The following is a 22,651-nucleotide window of genomic DNA, read 5'->3' as shown; positions in this document are numbered from 1 at the left end:
GGCTTTCTCTGACTGTGTCCAAATTTCCTCTCTTTATAAGGCCTCTAGCAATAGATATTAAGACCCAACCTGATTCAATTTGGTCACACCTTAACTAAATATAACATTTTCAAAAAGTCCTATCTACAAATGGGTTCATACTCATAGGATCACGGATTAAGATTAAGAACATGTCTTTTGTTGGGGTACATGAGTCAAAATACCAGAGTTACACTTAGAGTTCAACCTATGGGCTATAAGTTAGTTGCCCTGACAGAGAAGAACTCTGTGCAATGGGGTAACCTAAGAAAGCTTAATGAAGGGATAAGGCTTAGCTAGGCTTTGTAAAATGGCCACAATCTCAAGTAGTGGAGAGAATGGGGATATTACAATAAGGTGGAACAAGTTTGGGTCTTAGAGGCTGTCAGGGAACAGAATAGTACTGTTCATTCATAACAGCCCAAACTGGGAGTAACTCAAATGACCACTTATGGTAGAATGAATAAAGAGTAGCATATTCAAAAAAACAGAAAAGTAAACAGCAATGAGAACATACATACTACAACTATATGAAACAAACATGGATGAATCTCACAGACGAAATGCCAAGCAAAAGAAAACATATACGAAATAGCACCTACTGAGTTCATTTATACAAAGTTTAAAAATATGCAAAATGAATCTACTGTGTTAGAAGACAAACTGGTTACCTTTGTGGGGAGGTAGAGAATGGAAGGGTACACAAGGAAGGCTTCTGGGATGTTAATGTTACCTTTGTTGGTCTGGGTACTGATTATACCATTGTGTTCACTTTGTGAAATTCACTGAGCTGTACTTTGTAGGGCTGATGTATTTTTGTGTAGGTATGTTATACTTCAATACAAAGAAGAAAAAAGAGTAACGAGCTGAGAATAGTGAGGACCTTTCTGAAAAGATGTTGTTAGAATGTCCTCATTGGCACAAAGATAGATAAATTGACCAATGGAATAGATTAGAGGAGCCAGAGAAGATCCAGGTACGTATGGAATTTTGGTATATGACAGAGATGGTATATTGGTTAGGGTTCTCTAGGAAAACAGAACCAAAATCTGTAAATATGAGATTTTATAAAATTGTCTCACACAACCATGGGGATGCACAAGTCCAAATTCTATAGAGCAGGATGCATGAGTCCAAATTCCATAGGGCAAGCAGCAAGCTGGCAACTCCAATGGACATCTTCAATGAACTCCCCAGGAGAGTCCTGGATGGCTGAAGAAGAAGCGAAAGTTCTCTCTCTTCTCTCTTAAAAGCCTCCAACTGATCGGATTAAATCTAGCTGATTGAATTCTCTAACTGCAGATGGCATGCCCTTTATTGCGGTAATCAGCCACAGATGCAATCAGTTGACTGATGATTTAATAAACCAGCCTTCTGGTTTATTAACCATCCACAAATGTCCTTGTAGTAATGGTTAGGCCAGTACTTGCTTGACCAGACACCTGGGAACCATTACCTGGCCAGGTTGACACATAAACATAACCATCACAGATGGCATGTTATATTAGAGGTAGAAAAAGGATAGTGATATAGAAAAAGATGAAAATGGATCCCTACCCTCACACCATATACAATATCAAGGATTTAAATGGATTAGGGAATTAAATATTGAAAATAAAACTTTAAAGCTCCTAGTAGAAAACATGAGTGAATATCTTTTAAACCTGAAGCAAAGAAAGATTTCTTAAACAAAAACAAAAAGCACTGATCATAAAATAAAAATTTAATAACTTTGTCAAAATTAAGAACTATATTTATGAAAATGACAAGACAATTTAAAACTAGGAGAAAATTTTAGCAATACTCACAAAAAAGGAAAATATCAAGAATATATTAAAAAAAAACTCCTTTGTATCAATAAAAAGCATATGCAACCCATGAGAAAATGGGTAAAAGATCTGAGGCATTTCACAGAAGAAATGCATATGGCCAACGAACCTATGAAGAGCTGGTAAAGATCACTACATTAGAAAAATGCAAAGTTAGACCACAGAGAAATAATTTTTAACTCATTTGATTGCCAAAATTTAAAAGTTAGAAAATACAAAGTATTGGAGAGGATGTAGATCCACAGAATTTCTCATACATCACTGGTGGGAGTATAAACTGGTACAACCACTTTGGAAAACAGTTTACCATTATCCCCCAAATTTGAACATTCATAAACCTTATGTTCCAGCAATTCTACTCCTATGTATATATCCAAGAGAAACTTTTGGACATACGTAACAGGCAATGTGTACAAAAATGGCCATGAAAATACTGCTTACATAGTATAAACATGGAAATGTTCTAAATGTCCATCAGCTGGAGAGGACAAGAATAAACTATGATATATTCACACAGAGGACTATTAAGCAGCAATCAAAACAAATGAATTACAGCAACATACAACAATATTGATGAAATTTAGAAATATAATGTTGCATTTTTTAAAAGTCCAGAAGATTACACATAGTATAACTTTACATATAATTGAAAACAACAAAAATTTTAAACGTATAGTTTTTAGGAAAACATACAGATGCAGTTGAATTATATAAAAAGGAAAGTAAACACTGATGGATATGGGATTCAGGATGATGACTAACTTAATGTAGAGAGGTGGGAACCACAGGCTTAGTTTGACCAAAAGAGAGGACCCAAATGCTAGATGTAGGGTTTTTCAAGATCCCAGCTTTTGCTTTGGCTGGTAAGCTTATAGGTGTATATTTCATTATTGAAAATAATCATTACAAAAACAAACAAACAAATATACCAGTCCTCTTTGCCTCACATCATCAGAGGTTAACAACTTTTTGCAAAGTAATTGAGGCAATTTTCATGACAATGCTTTGAAAAGAAAATAGGAAAATTCCTAAGAATACTTACATCACTAAATTTCATATGAACTAGTTTCTCTGAACAAAAAAAAGGGGTGGGGGTACTTAGCAAAATGGCAAAGGGCCTTTGAAATAAACATTATATTTGATACATATCACACGAACTCTTGTGAGGAAGAAAAATGGTCAATTTTCTAATGACAAAATATTTTGCCTTCTCACAGGTGGAAGATAAGCAATCCTATCTCCTGACAAAGCTCAGCTGAACTACCTCTTTCATAAAACAATCTCAGAATGAGCAATTCCATAGTCATTCTGTCAAGGTCCCTGGAGACCTTGTATTTACTGGGAGGTAATACAGCATTGTGGTTAAAAATTGAGGCTTATGAGTCAAAGAAAAAGAAAATAAGTTACACAGTGCTAGGTAATGTTCTAAGTGCTTTACAAATAACCTTTTAATCTTTACAACAACTTTAAGAGGAAGGTTCTATTATTATCCCTATTTTACAGATGAGGAAGCAGAAGCATGGAGAGGCTGAGTAACTAGCACTGGGTCACAGCTAGTAAATGCAGAGCCAGAATTTGAACTCAGGCAGTCTAGTTCCTGAGCTCACACAGTTAATCATTACGAAGCACTAAGCCCATAGTAACTTACTGTCATAATATGATCAGCTCTGTTCCACACTCTATGGGTCAGAAATAATGCTTGTTATTTGGGCTGGGGCAGGAAAGCTGACCTGAGAGCAACATGGGTTCCAAGCCTGGCTCTGAAACTGATGCTTGACCTGCACCTGGGTAAGGCCATTGCCTCTCTCTGAGCCTCAGTTTCTTCCTTTGTAAAATGAGGGGCTGGACCTGATGATCTCTACATCTCTTGTAGTGCTAGTGTTTTATGAGCCTGGGTTTCCTGGCTTGATTACTGGCAGCCCAGGCCATACTGGCTCTTCCTGGGCCAGATCTGGCCACTCCTGCTGGGTTCAGTGTCTCACATGTGGCCTTGCATCCCATAAATAAGAGAAAAAGAACAAGAGAAAATATCTTTCGGAGAGACCAGAAGAGATCCCATGGCTGCTCTGTACGCTTTGAAGAACTTAACAGTTGTTAATCAGAGAGCTATCTGCCAAGTGAAGGATGGAAGGAAACTAGACTAAGGGGAGAAATGAACTCACAAAACCTGGCTATATTCAAATTAAAAGGGCATCTCTGAGTACTTAAAGAATTGACAATGTTATTGCAACAAGATGAATTAGGTTCTTAAAAAACTGATTGAAGACAGGAGTACAGGCTAAACCTGATAAAATAGACACTGATGAAGGATATTTGCAATCTGGGAAGACGATGGAATAAATGAGAGCACAGGAATGTCGGCCTACACCCTCCCACAGTGAACTCTTCCAGGGCAAGTGCTGTGTCAGAAATCTATGCTTCCCAGGCACCCTACAGGCATCTGGGGTCAGCTGGCATTGACAGAGCACCTACTATGTGGCAGGCACTACACGAAATACATCTTTTTATTCTACTTTAGAGATGAGGAGAGAGTCTACAGAAATAAGATTCTACTTCTGCGTCTTCTATCATTAGCTATGTGAACCTGGTTGAGTCACTTCACCTATCTGGACCTTGGCTGGATAAAGCTACCAAAGATGAGCATTACAGCTCAAAAATTCTATAGTTCCTAAAGTTACCAAATAGTTATTTTACACTCACCTAGAGAAACATTCAAGATGGACCGATTTAATTTCTTTCTACTTCAGGCCATTGAAATTCACTGGTCTCCATTATACTGGGTGTATAATACATGAATCCAAGAGAAAAACCATTATAGCCTTCAGCTTCAATAGCTCTTCTGATTCTGCTCCACTTGGTACCACTGAGGAGTACCATATATAGTTGGGCATGTTGTACTCTATTCAAGAGTAACTGGCCAAGGTTGGGGATGATGGGACTAACTTCCAATCTGCCCTCTGGCATGAGCATTGTGCTCACAGGGCTGAGTCCACCTGACAGGGCATCCTTTTCTAATTCACACAAAGGTACATTACGGGTTCATGAGTGCCTCTAAACTGCCCATCACAACTGCAGGAAGGCAGTAGTCAGGACTGTGGCTGTGAAGTAATGGCCAAGTTTGTGTTCCAGTTTGTGTTGTAAACAGAACATAAAACTTTACCTTTGCTTGAACATTTCCAGAACACCTCTATGAAGCTACCAACCCAGTCTGTTTATAAGATCCCCTATAAAAATCCTATTCCCTCATAGTTACTGTGCCGGTTTGTATATTTTGTTCCCCAGAAAAAGCCATGTTCTTTGATGCAATCTTGTGGGGGCAGATGTGTTAGTGTTGATTAAGTTGGAATCTTTGGATGAGGTTGTTTCCATGGAGATGCGACCCACCCAACTGTAGGTAATACTTCTGATTAGATTATTTCCATGGAGGTGTTACCCCATGCATTCAGAGTAGGTCTTGACTGATTTACTGGAGTACTTTAAAAAGAGCCATGCAGTCCCAGATGCTGGCTGCAGCTGAGACAGACATTTTGAAGACATCCACTGAAAGCTGACACTGACATTTTGACAATGCCATTTTGAAATGCAACCTGGGAGCAAGCAGATGCCAGCCATTGTGTCTTCCCAGCCAACAGAGGTTTTCTGGATGCCAATGGCCTTTCTCCAGTGAAAGTACCTTATTGTTGATCCTTGGACACTTAATGGCCTTAAGACTGAAATTTTGTAACCAAATAACCCCCTTTGTAAAAGCCAATCCATTTCTGGTATTTTGCATTCTGGCTTCATTAGCAAACCATAACAGTTACGTAGCAATGTTGACCCAAACCTGCATTAGCAGGTTCTTGAATGCACTGCTTCTAGAATCTCAATGCAAGCCCAAGGAATGCATTAGAAAATGGGGACAACCATAAATGGAAAATGGGGACAGCCCTTCAAGGCGATTTCTTGAAAAGGGACAACACTTTTTAGCTGAGCTGCCCTGGTGCTTAAAATAAATCTATTTAATTGCCTTCACACTTCCAAAGCCTGGTAGTTCCCAAATGCTTGACAAAAATACAGAAAAACAAAAACTCTGAGAAAAACATTCACTGGAATCTACTGTGGGCATTTAATGTGTTATCTTCTAACGGCTTTTTGCCGCCACTATCAAGTCATTCATTTTGACGTTCCTGATTTCTCTAGTAACAAATTAGATTTGCACTGGTTCAATTATATTCTTTTTCCTTTATACTGTGACCAATGGTATCAAGAGCATTCATGTCAATTTCAAATATATTGCCCCTCTTTCCTCCCAAAAGTTCCACATTTTTTATTTGGAAAATATAGTCACCCTGATAGTAGCACTTTCCTCATAACACATCAGTCATTGTGGTGCTCATACTTGGTTGTGGCCATCAAAAAGAGACCCGGTTGGTCCATCCAAGACTTAAGACCATTTTCTGGGCCTTATTAAAGAGAAAAAATAATGATCAAAACCTAAAAGACTTTTGAATTCACCAATTTAAAACTCAAATGAACTTTTCCCTTGTTCTAGAAGAGAGTTTTTAAAGGCTAAGGAGTTACTACTTGATGGAATCATTCACAATCTGGAAAAACTGAAGCCATGGGGCTTTCTAATTGCCAAACTCCCACACACTGGCTCTTGAGGCACTTCCAAGCACACTGTTTAAGTATCACTGTTTATAATTTGGTGCTAAATCTCTCTGAAGTTATACTACTAAACAAGGTCTTCTAAATTGATTCCCTATTCTATTAAAACATATGGATAAGACGAACTAAGTGTTGGTGGTAAACATTATTAAATCTCAAGTTGAAAATGAAGTTCTTAAAATTAGGTCAGCACCAGGAAAGGGAAACCAAAAAGTTAGACTTCAGGAAATCAGTACCTCCATTCACAAAAGCAAACAGGCAGTCCTTGGCTTTGTTTTGCTGCCTCTACTGTACTTTTGTGTCCCCTTTTACTCCAGATACCTCACTCTAAATGGAATCACATCCTTAAGAGCACGGAGTAAGAGGAGAAAAGTTATACTTGCAAGAAGATTTTATGTCTGCCAAGTGCCTGAATATACAACCTGTTCATTTTTTTCTCCTGCCTCACAAACCTGGAAGTAGGTGAAATCTTCATTTTAATGGCATCACGATGGAAATAAACGTTACTGAGTACTGTTTTTCATGCTCAGGTCGGTTGGTCAGATCACAGAAAACTTTAAATTAAAATGTTTTAACAAAACTAAATTATGTTCCCAGTAGTGTCAGACATTTCAGCACAATCATGAATAAGCTATAGATTCTGGGTCAGATGTGTATAGTTTGCTTTGGACTTTGTTCTTGCTTACTTACTTATAAAACTTTTTAAATGCACTTCTAAATTACAGCAATTTAGTTAAAAAAAAAATCAAATCTTTGGGCTTCATTTCCTCCCCAAGCAGGCTGAATCATAAAACTAAGTCTTAGCCATTTCAGCAGCAACACACCCCTCACATTAGGAATTGGTATTGTTCCCTGCATCTCCCATTTCATCCAAAGGTCACACTCAGCTCACATTTAAAGAAAGAAACAGCTCAAAGTCTCATCCATCTCAATATCTGCACATTTAATACGAGAACCACAGCCGAGTTATAGGGGTCAGTTACATCAGAATCTTCCAGAGGAACTCCTGAGGTGTGGTTAAGAGCAGTGCCTTGGTCACATTACTTTCACTCTCTGAATATAAAATGGGGATATGAATCTGTGAAATGGGGACGTTAATAAAACCTGCCTCTTAGAAAGTTGTTCGAAGAATGAAAGGAAAGAAAAACCATCTGGAAAGCACTGTCTGGCATAGATTAAGAGCCCAGCAGGAGCTTGCTGTTTCACTATTACTGCTGCAAGCATTTCCTTGATGAAGCATCTCTCCTCTGCTCTTTTACTTCCCCAAATGTAGGAAAGTGACAAGGCACACTCCAGTTCAAACTCCTCAAGGAGGCACCATGCAGCAGGCAGAATATTCACTAAACACCAAATCTAGGGTAAGGAATTAAATCAAGAAGTCATAGGCTGGTAGGCTGTGTAGTCTCTCAATTAGAGGAAACATGTAATTTATAATTCATTAAATTAATCTATGCAAATTACACACACAGTGTTTGGCACAAAGCAGGCTGTGAAACCATGCCTGCCCTCACTCTCCCTTTACACCCAAAGGAACTAAAATCCCAGGCCCTAAGGTGACTTGATCAAGGTCACATAACCAGTTAATGGGAGAGATAGAATTGGTACTTGGGTATTTTTTAGGAGACAGGAGTATTGCCTCAGGTCTATTATTGAGCGGATTGGGGTCAGATGGTTTGGAGGAACTGGCCAAACACCTCCCAAACCCCAAAACTAATCTCCCCCAACTTATAAATACAGCATACTGCCCCTATTCCTTCACCACTACTGAGAAACAGAAGTTGGATTCCCTCTGATCCATGGTTGGGGCTGGGGGTTCTGAAGGGCAGGGATAGAGCTGAGGTTTTTAAGAGGAGGGGGCTTTCCTCTTCCCTGGTCCATGGTGGAACACAGAAGTCTCAGGTGCTCCCTTGTAAACACAAAACCTTTGGATACTTTCCCAAGTTTCTCTTCCCCTCTATTTTTTTTTTTTTTTTAATTTAATTAGAGAAGTTGTAGGATTACTGAAAAATCATGCAGAAAATACACAGTTCCCAAGGGTTTTTACAGCCATGAGAAATAAGGAGACCAGGTACAAAGACAAGTAAACACAGCCTTTCTTTGTGTTATAGGCCAAGTCTGTGGAGGTGATGAGCACAGATTTCTGGTTTCACAGGATTAAAGAAGACCCTTTTGAATGTCAATGGAAAATCCTGATTCTATCATAGGCACTGCACAAAGGAACTGGTTCCAAGCTCTGAGGGTCAGGGAAAGGACAGCTGATGAGCCTGCACTGGGATTGGGGAAGGAGAGGAGGAGACATTGAGGAGTGAGTAGAAACTGCACTTACTCATTTTTAATTCAGAGAGTCATTCAAGAAATATGTACTGAGCACTGACTATCAGGGAAGCTCTGGACTGGGGTCCACGGTGGGGGTAGAAATTGGGGATTGGTCAAGGAAGACCACTGAGAAGAAATGAAATCTAAGGCCAGGTCTGAAGGATGAGGAGGAGTTAGCCAGATAAAGAGGAGTGTTCTAGGCAACAGGCTGGCAAACTTTTGCTGTAAAGGATTAGATAATAAATATTTTAGTCTTTACAGGCCACATAGTCTCCTTTGCAGCTATTCAACTCTGCTGTTACAGTGTGAAAGCAGCTATAGACGAGACCTGGATGAATGAGCATAGCTATGTTTCAATAAACTTTATTTATGGACAATGAAATTTGAAATTCATATAATTTTCATATATCATGAAATATTCTTCTTTTTTCCCCTAACCCTTTAAAAATGTAGAAACCATGCTTAGTTTGCTGATCATACAAAAAAAGACAGTGGGCCATATGTGGTCTATGGTCTGCAGTCTGCTGACCCTTGTTCTAGCCTGAGGCAAGAACACGCTCTAAGGCTCAGAAGTGAAAACAGTTCTTTCTGCACACTGAGGAGGGTAAGGCTGGGGGTCTGGTGACAGTGGGCAGAAGAGACAGCCATGGCCAGATCACACAGGGTCTTGTGAGCCGTGTGAGCTTTTGAACTTGTTATATGAGAACTAACTCTAGTCTTACCACTTATTACTCAGAAAGAAACAAGCCTGGAATGTGAGGAGATGGAGGGACTAGGGTGGGAACAGGAGTAGGCTGAAGGACCGGGGTGGGTGTTGAGGGGGTTGTGGGGGGGTGGTGGGGAGAAAGAAAATATCCATAATAATACTAAAGATAATACTGAGTCATATCTGCCCCTGCACCAAGCACTTAATATGCATCAGTTCATTAACACCTTGCAACACCAACAGAAAGATATTATTTCTTATACAGATGAGGAAACTGAGGTCAGAGAAATTAAATGAGTTGCTTCCGGTCACACAGCAAATAAATGGCAGAGCTGGGACATGACCCCAGGCACTCTGCTGCTGCAGTCCATGCACCATAAAGAGAAGTCCTGTGGCCCAAAGCTCTCGCAGTCCATATAAGGGATGGCTGGATAATCAATAGTTTTGTAGCTGTTCAGAGGTGAGACCTTGACGAGAATGACCACCCAAAACACAGCTATGTATCCCGAAGCATTCAGAGAAAGGTTTCTGGATTGCCAAAGGAGGCCTAAGATCAGAAACAAAACAGGGATGTCATCTATCATCACTTGTATTTAACATCATACTGGAGGCTCTGGACCGGACAATTAGGCAAGAAGTAAAAGGCATCCAGATTAAAAGGGAAGAAGTAAAACTATCCCTATATGTAAGATGACATGATCTTATATAAAGATAATCCTAAGAAACCTACTAAAACACTATTAGACTAATAAAAGTTCATCTAAATAAATGTAAAGACATCCTGTGTTCATGGATGGGAAGACTCAATATTGTTAAGATGACAATACTCCCCAAATTGATCTACAGATTCAATGCCATCCCTATCAGAATCCCAGTTCATGACATTGGGTTAGGCAATGGTTTCCTAGATACGACACCAAAAGCATAAGCAACAAAAGAAAGACAAATAACTCAATTTTAAAATGGCCAAGGATTTGAATATACACTTCTCCAAACATGTACAAATGACCAGTAGCACATGAAAAGAGACTCAGTTTCATTAGCCATGAGAAAAATGCAAAGCCAAGCCACAATGAGATACCACTTCACACCCACTAGGATTGCTATAATCAAAAAGACAGACTATAAAAAGTGTTGGTCAGGATGTGGAGAAATTGGAATCTCCTCACACTGCTGGTGGGAATGTAAAACTGTGCAGTCACTTTGGAAAACAGACTGGGAGTTCCTCTAAAATGTTAAACATAGAGTTATCATATGATCCAGAAACCCCACTCCTTAGTATCTACCAAGGGAAATTAAAACATTTGTCCACACATGAATGTCCATAGCAGCATTATTCATGATAGTCAAAAAGTGGAAACAATGGAAATATCCAACAACTGGTGTATGCATAAATAAAATGTGGTATAATCACACCATGGACTATTGTTTAGCTATTAAAAGGAATGAAGTACTGATACATGCTACAATATTGGTGAACCTTGAAAACATGAGGCTAAGTGAAAGAAGCCAATCATAAAAGACCACATATTGTAGGATTTCATTTATATGCAATGTCTAGAACAGGCAAATCTATAAAGAGAAAGTAGGTTAGAGGCTGCTTAAGGATTGGAGACATTTGGAGGATATTGGGCGTCACTGCTAATCAGTACAGGGTTTCTTTTGGGGGTGAAGAAAATGTTTTAAAATTAGATTTCAAAGATGGCTACATAACACCATGAATATACTAAAAAATATTGAATTGTATACTTTAAATGGGTGATTTGTGTGATATGTGAATTATATCTCAATAAACTTGTTTTATAAGTTGAGTTTTTCTATTGTTTTGCTGAAATGCTAGAGAAGAGCCTAAAGTATCCCTCTATGCTATTACTTTCTATGGTATTATTCTTGCTATGTTATGCTATCACAAAATTCTTGCTATGTGAAAAGGTGAACAAAGAGGATGCAACCTCAAAATGCAGGAAAGAAAAATATTATAAAAGCCTGTCATGCAGCTAATTAATTTTAAAATTATATTTATTTTTCTGGATTTTGGGTTGTTTTTAGATTTTAGGAGCTTTTTAAAATCTGTAAATTGTTATGATTTCCCTTCTCCTTCTAAACAAATATTTATTTTTGCTCTTAATTTTGCATTAATTTTTAAAAAGAAGGCTCCCCAAAATGACTAAACTTTAGCATCACAAAGCGTGGTTCTGCCCCTGTTCTGCTGATCTATTTCTATTGCTCTGTCTCAGTGATGGTCAGCCATGCACTGCTGACAGTTTGGGGTCTTGTGTCTACACAAGTTTCTTCCTGAATGGTCTTTCCCATCCCCCTGGCAGAAATGTCCAGAAGAGTGGTTTTCAATTCAATTCTATTTTATCCAAATGCCTTCTGACTTAGTTGGATTCCAATGGAGCTGCCAGGTCCTAAGTTTCCTTGTCCAACAGGCTCTAATCAGGCACCTACTCCCTGCAGACTGGGTTCTGGTTCCATTTCTGCCATTAACTGCAAGTACAGAATAATATGAATATATCATGAAAATTGCTTATGATTTATGTATTTATTATTTTCTAGTGCTTTATAAGACTCCTTCTGCTCATCCTTGGGGAAGATGACTCAGCAAGAAGAAATCAAAGCATTGCTCCTTCTCTCCAAGTAGATCTGCTATTGTTTCAAAGGACAGGGCTTCCTTTACCCTTGGAAAAATGATAACATGCATTCATGGTGCTAAAGGTTAAGATGGTTTTCTGCTGATATCTTTCTGAGGGTTTTGAGGGGTGATGGACTAAATGAGAAGGAAGAGGCTGGAACTGAAAGTAGAGGGCCAATTGTAGAGTTAGGATTTTGGATGCTTAAGCTCTGCAGGACCCCTATGAAATCTGAGGCTCTGAATGTGCCTAGGCCAGAAGCAAGAACAAAGAACCACTATGAAGGGAGCCATTTGGTGTCTGTGGGCTCTTCGGGGCCAGAAATCAACACCAGCACCACTGCCTAAAAACAGCTTGTCAAGGAGGGCCCTGCCTGATTCACCAGTTAGTCCAATCATAAGGAAATAAAGCTCCTCACCATCCTAGGATACCTGCAGGCCCAGAGAGGACTACCCCACTTCAATCAGCACCCAGGCAGGGGACACAGTGGAGGAAGACCACGGGCAGCCTCTATACAATGCAAGGGATGGATCAGATCAGGGCTCCACATGATGGTCTTACCCTGATTCATTTCAGACCACATACGAACCATGGCGCATCCTCAGGGGTAAGGCCTCTAGCTTCTAATTCCCATTATGCAGGATATCTGGGGGAAAGTTTGAGGTCAGGGTTTTTCATTCCATCCCTTGCCAAATCCTAGCCAAACAGCTGGTGTAATTACAGAGATGTGGAAGTAAATTTATCCTAAACTGCCCCAATGCAGTTAACAAAGAAAAGCTGTCCACTCATTTCTGAGCTGGCTTCTGGCAGCCATCACATTTTCCACTGATGCACCAGACGTGACTACACTACACAGGGCTGTCCGGGAGCTGGATTCCCATTCACTGCACTCAGCAGGAAGGGGCCAGAATTGCACTATACCCATGACATGAACCCAGCATTACCTTAGTAACGGAGGAGGCGGCCTGGCATGACACCATGCACAGGCTTTCAGCTTAGCCTGAACACTCCACCAAATTTTAATTATCCCAAGGTCAAAATTTGTAACTAAGCTGCAGGGTGACCAAATCAGGACCAGAAATCAAGACATGCTGCTATTTCAACAGCCGTCTCTTACACCTCTGAACAGCAGGCTAAAAGCTGGCTATCACTAAAACGGACGTTTGATCATCCATAAAAGTTATAGTTCAGAAGATGAATTTATTGTCAATTGGCCCCATTCCACATAAGAGACATTATCTCTCTTTGGTTCAACTTGAAAGAGACAAAATATAGAATCAAGGACATATATACTGACAAAGATATTTCGGCAAACACTCAAAAAATTATCATCGCCTCTTAAGTTTAATTTTCTGAGCTAGAGAGTAAAAAAAAGTGTGAAGAAAAAAGATTCATTTTAGAGGAAGAAAGCAGAATAGAAGCTAGCAGTAAAGAAGCTGGTTTTGGACCTTCCATTATGAATTTAGATTTTATTTTCCAGTCTGATTTTTAAAAATATAACTTCATTTATTTTTCTATTTTGCCATACATATTCCTGTACAGTAAATCCTTTTGTGGATCAAGGTAGGGAAATAAAAGAAGTGGGATTTCTGCCCTGGCCACCCTCACTTCCTCCACATTTCATCATTCCAGGCACACAGAACTCGGGTTACAGGAAAGATTCCAGCAGGGCGGAAGCAGAAGGCTCTTGAACTTCACATTCAAGATAACTCTAGGTATCTAAACTCCCTCAAATTTAAGCAGGGAGAGAATTTTTTAGAAGGAAAAACACCCTTAACCAACCTTTAGCCTGGAGACTTCTTGAGCCAATAATTTGAGAGCAGGAGAGAGGGAGTATGACCGAAGCAGGATAAAGGGCAGGATTTTAATTTTTTACAAGCAGGGGGAGGAGGATACCAATACAGTCAGTCAGCAGGCATTAATCCTCATTAATGTCTTCCTTTCATATATATTCTCCTCTACACAGCTGTGCAAATATAAATTAATTGCATAGTTTTGACCAAGGCATCCAAGAAAAAAATTTTAAATGTGACGCCAAGGAGTTAATTGGACAAACAGCACATTCTTTAAAAGCGGGGGAAGCATTGCTCAAGATATCATGTATAGACAGGGGAGTAATACATTCAAATTCATACCGCTGCAAACTTCACCGCATGAGAAGCCACCAAAGGGCAGAATGAGGGGGAACCCTTACCACAAAGCATGCAACAAATGGCCAGAGTGAGAATGGTAGCACTCATTCCATGCTGGGTGCTGTGCTGAGGACTTTAAAAATATCATTTCATTCAACCCCCATAATAATCCCATTCTTCCCAGCGTCCACATAAAGTAGGTTAAGGACAAAGAAGCTAAACAACTTTCCTGAGGTCATACAGGTAGTGAGATGAGGTGAAAGGCATTTAAATTCTTACAGGTTGACTGACTCCAGACACTTAGCTCCTAACCATGACACTATTCTGTTTTCCATATACTTGGCAATACACTTACACCATGGAGAGTAGAAAAAAGGCTATGACCCAGTTCTCGCCCTTAATAAATTTATAATCTGATTGGGGAACCAGGGCGAACACATGTGAAATAATCAGAAGATAGAATAGGTAACATACAATTAGGGTCTTTACTTTTTTAGGTGAAGGAAGCAATTCACAGGGGCTGGGGGAAAGAGATTATAATTCATTTGGACAACTGGTGGAAAGATTTCTATCAGATTCTAACCTAAAATCCAAGATATAGAGAATACCAGACTTTATAAAATATTGGTTAATCTCTGCCATGGTGATGTTTGAAGGTTCAAAAAGGGTTCTCCCTTTCAGGCATCTCCTTTAAGGAAGTTCAGAAAGTCAGCCGGCTCATCTATTTTATTAAGGATTAATAAAAATGCTAACAGCCTCTTCCAAGCCTGGGCAGACAGAAGTGGAGAGACGTTCCTGGAGTCCACTCTGATAGAGGTGTGGCAACCAACCTCTCCCAGGCCCCAGAGACCAAGAAGCAGGGAGGGGAGAATTTGCATCATCTCTTCGGTTCTTTTCATTGGATTGAGAGGGTCTCTGACTGACAGAAAGGGACAGGTTTGAAGTAGGGACCAGGGAACATCCTCAGAAGACTTGGCAGGGCTGCAAAAAGGTTATGTTGAGGAATGAGTACAGGCATGCCAAAAATTATTCTAAAATTCACACTATTCACAAACCTTGTATCTGTGTAAGTGTATGGAGAACTTCACTAATGGTTCTAAAGCAATCATATTCCCATTCATCCTACTATATGTAAAATTCCATTTTATTCCTAATGTTCAACTTCAAATGCATCTGATTTTTTTAAATCGCTGTATTTCTAAGTGGTATGAAATGTTGCTCTCAGTAGTTTCCCGGGAGTGTGAGTGGAGGGCAGAATTGCACGAGTCATCACAGGGCAGGCAGCATAGCACAGGAGGACACACACGCTTGTGATGAGCTTTTTCTCCCTGAGAGGACAAAATTCAATCAGAATTGCTGGGGAGGGAGGGGAGCTGACACCACCTTGACCATGACTCAGGTTTCATCTGGAATCAGAGGAGAAGGAGAAACAAGTCCACTGATACATGGCAGGTATGAGCAATCGAATCTACAGAGAGAAGGGACTGTGGGCTCTAACTTCTCAGACAGGGTCCAAAGTCAGCCCTGACACAGTCCTAAGAGTCCAAGCAGAGGATTCAAGCAGGTCTTTAGACTAGAGCAAATATTATTCTCGAAAAGGCCTGATCAAACAGCAAAGAGCTTAATCTAAGCTCTTAGCCAACAGTTCTCAACTCAGATGCACAAAGTTCCCAGGGAACTCTGAAAAAACACCCAGCAAAGGGTTTTATATGGAGGGGGATAGACATGGATATTTTTCCAGAGCTCCCAGATTGCAAACCACCACATCTAACACAGACAAGTCTGATACCACAAACGTCTTTGAGTGGAGCTACTCAATCAAGACACTGAAATGAACAGAATTATTTTCTTCCTTTAAAAGCTTACTCTAAATTTTATCTCTTTCCAGATCTTGAGAAACTACCTAAAAGTGTAAACTGCCTGGATTACAATCTTAGTTATACTAGGGGGCCTTGAACAAGCTATATGACTTCCCTGATACTCAGTTTTCTTAGCAATACAATGGAGTAAATAATACAATATCATAGGATAGTTGACATGATTGCATGAAATCAAGCATGCAAATCATTTAGCTCAATGCCTGGCACATGTTGCATGCTCAGTAAATGTTACCATGATTAATGATGATGATAAAAATTAAAATATATGAGTTATATTTCAATATAAGGTGTTTTTTTTTTCCCTCTAGACAAGTAACTTTGTTTTTATTTTGGGGGTTGGGTTTTAAAAAGACTGACAATCTGAATATGAGAGTTCTAGAAGCAGTTTCACAAAGAGAACAGTTGAAGGAAAGACTGTTTAGCCAGGAGAATTAAAAAACTGGGAGTATACATAGTGCTGTCTTCAGAAGTAAGGATCTGGTCCAAGAACCTGAGACTATGCAACTCTAAAGTAGCAATTCTTAAATTAAAGAGAGGAGTTCACGGTTAGAATTCAGAGGAGCAGGAATTTGGATGAAAAAATAATTAAATCTTTATTTTTCACTAATCCCAAATGGAAATTCAGCATTTCCCTCAATTATAAATAAAGGCAACAAGCCTCAGCAGTATTAGCAGTATCTGTGATTTTGTCACCAATAGAAATCACAGATATTTTCATATCATATTACAGTTGTGGCAGACCTCCTGAAATATTTATATATAGGGTGACCAACCACCCTAGTTTGCCCGGGACTGAGGGGTTTCCTGGGACATGTGCTAAAACTGGGAAAATCACAGGTAAACCAGGACAGTTTGTAACCCTACTTATATTCATCAGAATTTTGAAATTTTGGTAGCTATTACATTATTAGATATCATTATTTAGTGTATTAATAGAGAAACACCTATACTGCTATATCATAATTTTAAAACATACTTTGATAAATGTATTTCAACATAATTTGTGTCCTTTAAGTGCTCTGTATTTCACCTGATGCATCTAAAAGCATTATTCTGAGAAGGGGTCCATAGACTTCACAAGATTGACAAAGAAGTCCATGCCACAAAAAGTGGTTAAGGAGGCAGGTAAGAAGGAAGAAACTGGGACCACTGGTTGGAAAATATAAGAAATAGGACTTTATTTCCTTTAGGTCCTGAAACTTAAAACCAACAAAATGCTACATGGCAGAAGAAGACACAGGCATGAATCTCCAAAGGATACAATTGGACAATCAGTGGATGCAGCCATGTTTCCACTACCAGGAATCTCTGTTTTGTAACCCTGCACTCAGTAACCAGGCAATCTCCATTCCCAGTGACATATATATGTACCATGTTTCTTACTTATATTGCTTGAGTTAACTCAACCTTGATGGCTATCAATTGCAGTGTCTGTTAGGTCCACCAGTTTCCTATAAACTATAAACAATTTCCCTAAGAATCATAATTTGACAGAACTTACCATTTTCCAAGAATTAAAACAATAGCAGTTTGGATTTTTAAAATATCAAGTTTAAAGAAATGATCAAAGGAAATCTTAAATTCTTACCGAATACCACTGGGCTTCTGAGAGACAGCAGCTCCCATCTTGCTTAGTCGCCACTGTTGACAGATGTTCCGTTATTCTCCCAGGAGGCAATAAGAGACCATTTTTCTTCTGAACAATGTAATTCCAAGCTCCCAGTCCAATATGGCCAGAAGGCAAAGTTCTTACAATTGCCCTTGTCCCAGTATACACCGATTTCTTAACTTCCCTGTCATTTTTACAAAATCTTCTGATTAGCAAAGTAGACCGTGCCTTTTTGCTTTTAAAAAATTCTTCTTCTACAGCTTCACAATTCTCAGGGAAATCCTCAAAATGGCTCAGAAAGGTCTTGGCAGGTACATTGTCAGTAAAATCCTCTCTGCAAAAGCTACCACTTGAACTCATCATATTGACCTTCTGGCAAGAACCCTCAAAACACAAGTATTTCTCATTCAAGGTGTCACAGTGATCACACTGAGGCTGCCCGTTCCTATTATCACAGTTTTTAGCCAATTCCATAAGTTTACAGGTATATGCCATGTAATTTTCTTTTTCCTCTCCTCCAACACCAGACAGTGGTATACAATTTCCACAATCATCCAAAATTAAGTCATCCGACAGGGTACAGAAAGTGTCTGACGTTCTTCTGTCAACTTCATAATGAATACGAAATACTGCCATGTTGCTGACAGATTGTCCTCTGCCAGTCTCGATGATCGCTGATTGATTTCCTAAAGGATTGATACCCATTGGAGGTCTGTCGATTTCCAGTTGAACTCCAGGGAATGCCTTTCTTTCCAGTGGAGAAGGAATTCCAGTTTCCAAACACAGGCCTTCCTCTGTGACAGAGTCGCACGTTTCATAAAACTGGCTCTGAGGAAGGCCGTGCTGATGGTTTTTCAATATGTGGTTGCAGTTAATGTTAAGGTTTTTCACAGAATCTGGCAGGCTTTTCTCCCAGCATTTTTCATTACTGTTCTCATCACTCATCATTTCCTCCCTTGTTATTGAGAGAATCTTGGGCAAACTGCTTCCAGAAGACTCCCCTTTAAGTTTGTTCAGGCATGAGATGGTATGGGAAGTCTGCCCACTCTTATTGATAGTATCTGCCTTCACAGCACTGGGGCCTGAGCCCCTTTCTCTACTTTCATCTGCAATCGATGCAGCAGATACCACTCTTCTCTGAGTCACGGGAATGAGAACAGAAGCTGCCATTTCTTCAGAAGTCATTTTGACCAACACATAGGTTTTAGCTTATCTCTCTGTTTCTCCTCTCTGATGAGCATATCAAGATTTTTATAAAATCACTGATTATTAAAATAATCTCAGATATGCAAGTCCTTTTGAGAAACAAGTGACAGTGCCTTTCATTCAGGTGTACTAAAAAGTCAAATAAATTTTCCCAATTATAACTTCCTATTACATGCAATATGTTTTTCTAGATCAGAGTTTCAAGGTGGTAAATGAATTTTCTTTCCTTTGCTATCGGAAGCAAATTCTTTTGAAACTTTTTTTTCTGAGTGCATTCTGCAACTTCTGATCATTCACCAATATGCAATGATACAAAAATCCAATTTGAACGTTTCCTGTAAGAAAAGGGATAATATTAAACACAATGGCACTAAATGCATTTTATAAATGAGCTCATAATTTTAAGTTAATGCAAAATGTAGAATAATTTTCAAGGAGGAGTTTTGTAATCAGGAGTTATTTTTCTGTCAACACTTCAGAATTTCTGCTTCTAGCCAAAATGGAGTAACAAGGACCAGATTTATCCTCCCAAATTTACTAAAAAAAAATTTTTAAATTAGATAGGCCCTATAAATGCCCTAGTTTACTGCCTAGAGCATTTCCAGGATGCAGGGCAGGGAAGGGGTACTCAGGAAGAACCCAACTGTCTTCCTGAGTTGAAGAGAAAAACTTGAGAGTATGAGAAGCCAAGGACACTAGAGAAAAAGACACATTAAGTAGAGGAACAAAAAATAAGAATGGCAGCAAACTTCTCATCAGAAACAATGCAAGCCAGAAGAGATAGGAGCAAGTCTTTACTGAAAGAAAAAATACTATCAACCTAGAATTCTATACCCAGTAAAACTATCTTCCAAAAAAACGAAGATGAAATAAAGCCATTTTTAAATATGCAAAGCCTGAAAGAATTCATCACTAGCAGATCTGCACTACAAGAAATGGCAAAAAAAAGTCCTTCAGGCAGAAGAAAAATGATACCAGATAGAAATCTGTATCTACATAAAAGAATGAAGAACACTGAAAGTGAGGGTAAATATAAAATAATTTTTCAAATTTTTATATCACTTTACAAGATAACTGAGAATTTAAAGTAAAAATAATGACAATGAATTGTGGGGTTTCTAACAAATGTAAAATGTATAACAACAATAGTACAAGAGCCCAGGGACTGTCTCCTGTTGGGATGCTTAATTATTGACAGTCCCTTGGAACCTCAAGTGCTCCCAGTGGGAGAAAGGAACATCTGGAAGAGGATGATACCATAACTCTACATAGTATCTAGGGTTCCACAGCTCCTGGCATTGAAAAGGAAATCTCCAGACTGGAAGACAGGAGCTATTTCATACTCTGGACTCCCAAACCTTTTAGATTTGTAACACCTGAGTATTTAGGATTGGATTTTCTGCCCCCAGAAAGGGGCTCCAAGAAAAATTCCCCAGAGTCTCCTTTCAGGTCCTGAGATCATAGGCTTCCTTATCCCAAGCAAAACCTGTTCCCAGGAAAGGATTTGGTTTCTAATTCACACTAGGGTGATGATAATGGACTGATAAGAGCTTAATTCATTTCTGAGCTAATTTCATTTTCTAACTTAATAATAGCTACAGGCATCAGGCTATTACCGTATTCCTGGTCTTTGCTAAGTACTTTGTGAGCATTATCTCTTTTAAAATGGATAGACCTTGAGCAAAATAATGTGGAAGTCCCTGATAAGATTCTGGCCACAGGTGATCAATGAGGGAGGCTTGTAGGGATCAAAGTAAAAAAGGTTAAGCCTTTCATCCCAAAGCATGGTTCTTCTCAACACTTCTCCACGCACACAGAACAGCTAATGTTTATTGAGCACCTACTAGGGTCCAGACTACAACTCTGCTAGACATTTGCTTAGATTAACTCTAATTCTCCCCAACAGTTCTGAAAGAGCCCAGGCTGGACCTCATTGCTTGGAGAGAGAGAAGAATGAGAGTATCCTGGAGCAGGCATTGATGGTCCCCAGAGGAGTGTTGTATGTTTGACCTGGATGCCTGGTCAGAGCCCATCATGTTGCCTTCAGCAGAGACCTGTACTCCCTCTGGAATAAATATACCTCTCCATCTTCATTTGAAGAGCCAGAAGGCAGATGGAGACTTGGTTATATATTTCCTCATGGCTAGGTGATGGTACTTTGCTTATTCATTAGCATGTTGGCCCACTGCTCTGTGTCTCTGGGTGAACCAGGGATTAGGCTCAGGGAGAATCCCTTAATTTCTGAATTGACCTCCGTGAGACTTGGTTTGCAGCATCCTGGTGACACAGTCTTTGCAAACCAGGTGACCTGGTAATTTCAACTTTCCACTATCTAAGGTTAAGGCTCACAAGAAAACTTAAAAAAATACTTTGGCAAGCTGGGATTCTCTGGCCCCTTCAGTCCTCTTGGAGAGGACTGGCCTCTCAGCATAAAAACAAACCACATTACTTTCTCTCTGTAAGCCTAATTCTGCAAATAAATCCATCATCCTTCCCCCAGTATGGGACAGGAAACCCTGGATGAATGAGTCTCCCTGGCGACATGGAACATGGATTCCAGGAAGGAGCCTAACTCTAGCACTGAGGGGTTGAAAATGCCTTTTTGACCAAAAGGGAGAAAAGAAAGGCAACAAAATAAGGTTTTAGTGGCTAAGATAATTCAGAGTCAAGAGGCTGTCCTGGAAATTACTCCTATGCAAGCTTCAGCTAGATATGCCAAATGACCACAGTATGATAAGCCCAAGTCAACAGTAGTCCCCCAAACCCTAAAGAATACCGGATCCCTATCTGAGACTCTATAAAAGTTTAACTTATTAAGTTTATTCTTCAGAAACTTAAATCCTCCAAACTCCTATGCCAGCTAAGTCCCAAAACCCAGAGGCAATAACCTCTTCAAGAACATCAACCAGATGTGTCCCCTTTCCCCATAAAGTCGACACCCCTTTTCAACATGAACAAGTTAAGGTGGTCACTGCCTAGACATTCCTGAAGATTGGGGAAGTGATTAAACTAGAGGAAGGGGTAGTAACAGACAAGATGGAATTTAACAAAGGATTATGAATACTGAATCTCTATATAATCTTCTTTTTCTTAGTTGCTAAGTGTGCCAGTTTGGATATATTATGTTCCCCCCAAAGCCATATTCATTAATGCAACTGTGTGGAGGCAGATTTATTAATCTTTCTGATTAGATTAGGTGTGACCTCTTGATTGAATGTTTCCATGGAAATTTGACCTTGCCCATTCATCATGGGTCTTGATTAGTTTACTGGAGTCTTTTAAAAGAGCCACACATGCCCAGGCACTTGCTGAGGCTAATGCTTAGAGATGCTTGGAGATACAGAGGAAGTACTTTTGGAGATGCTTAGCTAAGAGATGCTAGCCCAGAGTTTGCTCTGAGAAGCTAAGAGAACCCCAGAGACATTTTGGAGAAAGCCATTTTGAAACGCAACTTGGGAGCAAGCAGACACCAGCCACATGCCTTCCCAGACGACAGGTGTTCAGGACACCAATGGCCTTTCTTCAGTGAAGGTATCCTCTTGTTGATGCCTTAGTTTGGACACTTTTATGGCCTTAGAACTGTAAATTTGTAACTTAATAAATCCCCTTTATAAAAGCCAATCCATTTCTGGTATTTTGCATAACAGCAGCATTAGCAAACCAGAACACTAGGGT

The 22,651-nt window shown here is 39.5% G+C and overlaps 1 protein-coding gene across 7 annotated transcripts in view; it reads right to left on the bottom strand.

Annotated features, from left to right (window-relative positions):
- The window catches only part of PLCE1 (phospholipase C epsilon 1), a 331,768-nt gene that overhangs the window by 277,380 nt on the left and 31,737 nt on the right, over window positions 1–22,651 (bottom strand). For all 7 annotated transcript variants that reach the window (XM_037803858.1, XM_037803856.1, XM_037803855.1 and 4 more), the window contains exon 2: window positions 17,750–19,311. In XM_037803858.1, coding sequence (XP_037659786.1) covers window positions 17,750–18,955 — 1,206 coding nt within the window. In that variant the 5' untranslated portion in view covers window positions 18,956–19,311. The remainder of the gene's footprint in view (window positions 1–17,749; window positions 19,312–22,651) is intronic.

Source organism: Choloepus didactylus, chromosome 15 (assembly GCF_015220235.1).
Source record: "Choloepus didactylus isolate mChoDid1 chromosome 15, mChoDid1.pri, whole genome shotgun sequence".
NCBI classification, from domain to species: domain Eukaryota; kingdom Metazoa; phylum Chordata; class Mammalia; order Pilosa; family Megalonychidae; genus Choloepus; species Choloepus didactylus.
This window is presented reverse-complemented; position numbering and strand designations above follow the sequence as displayed.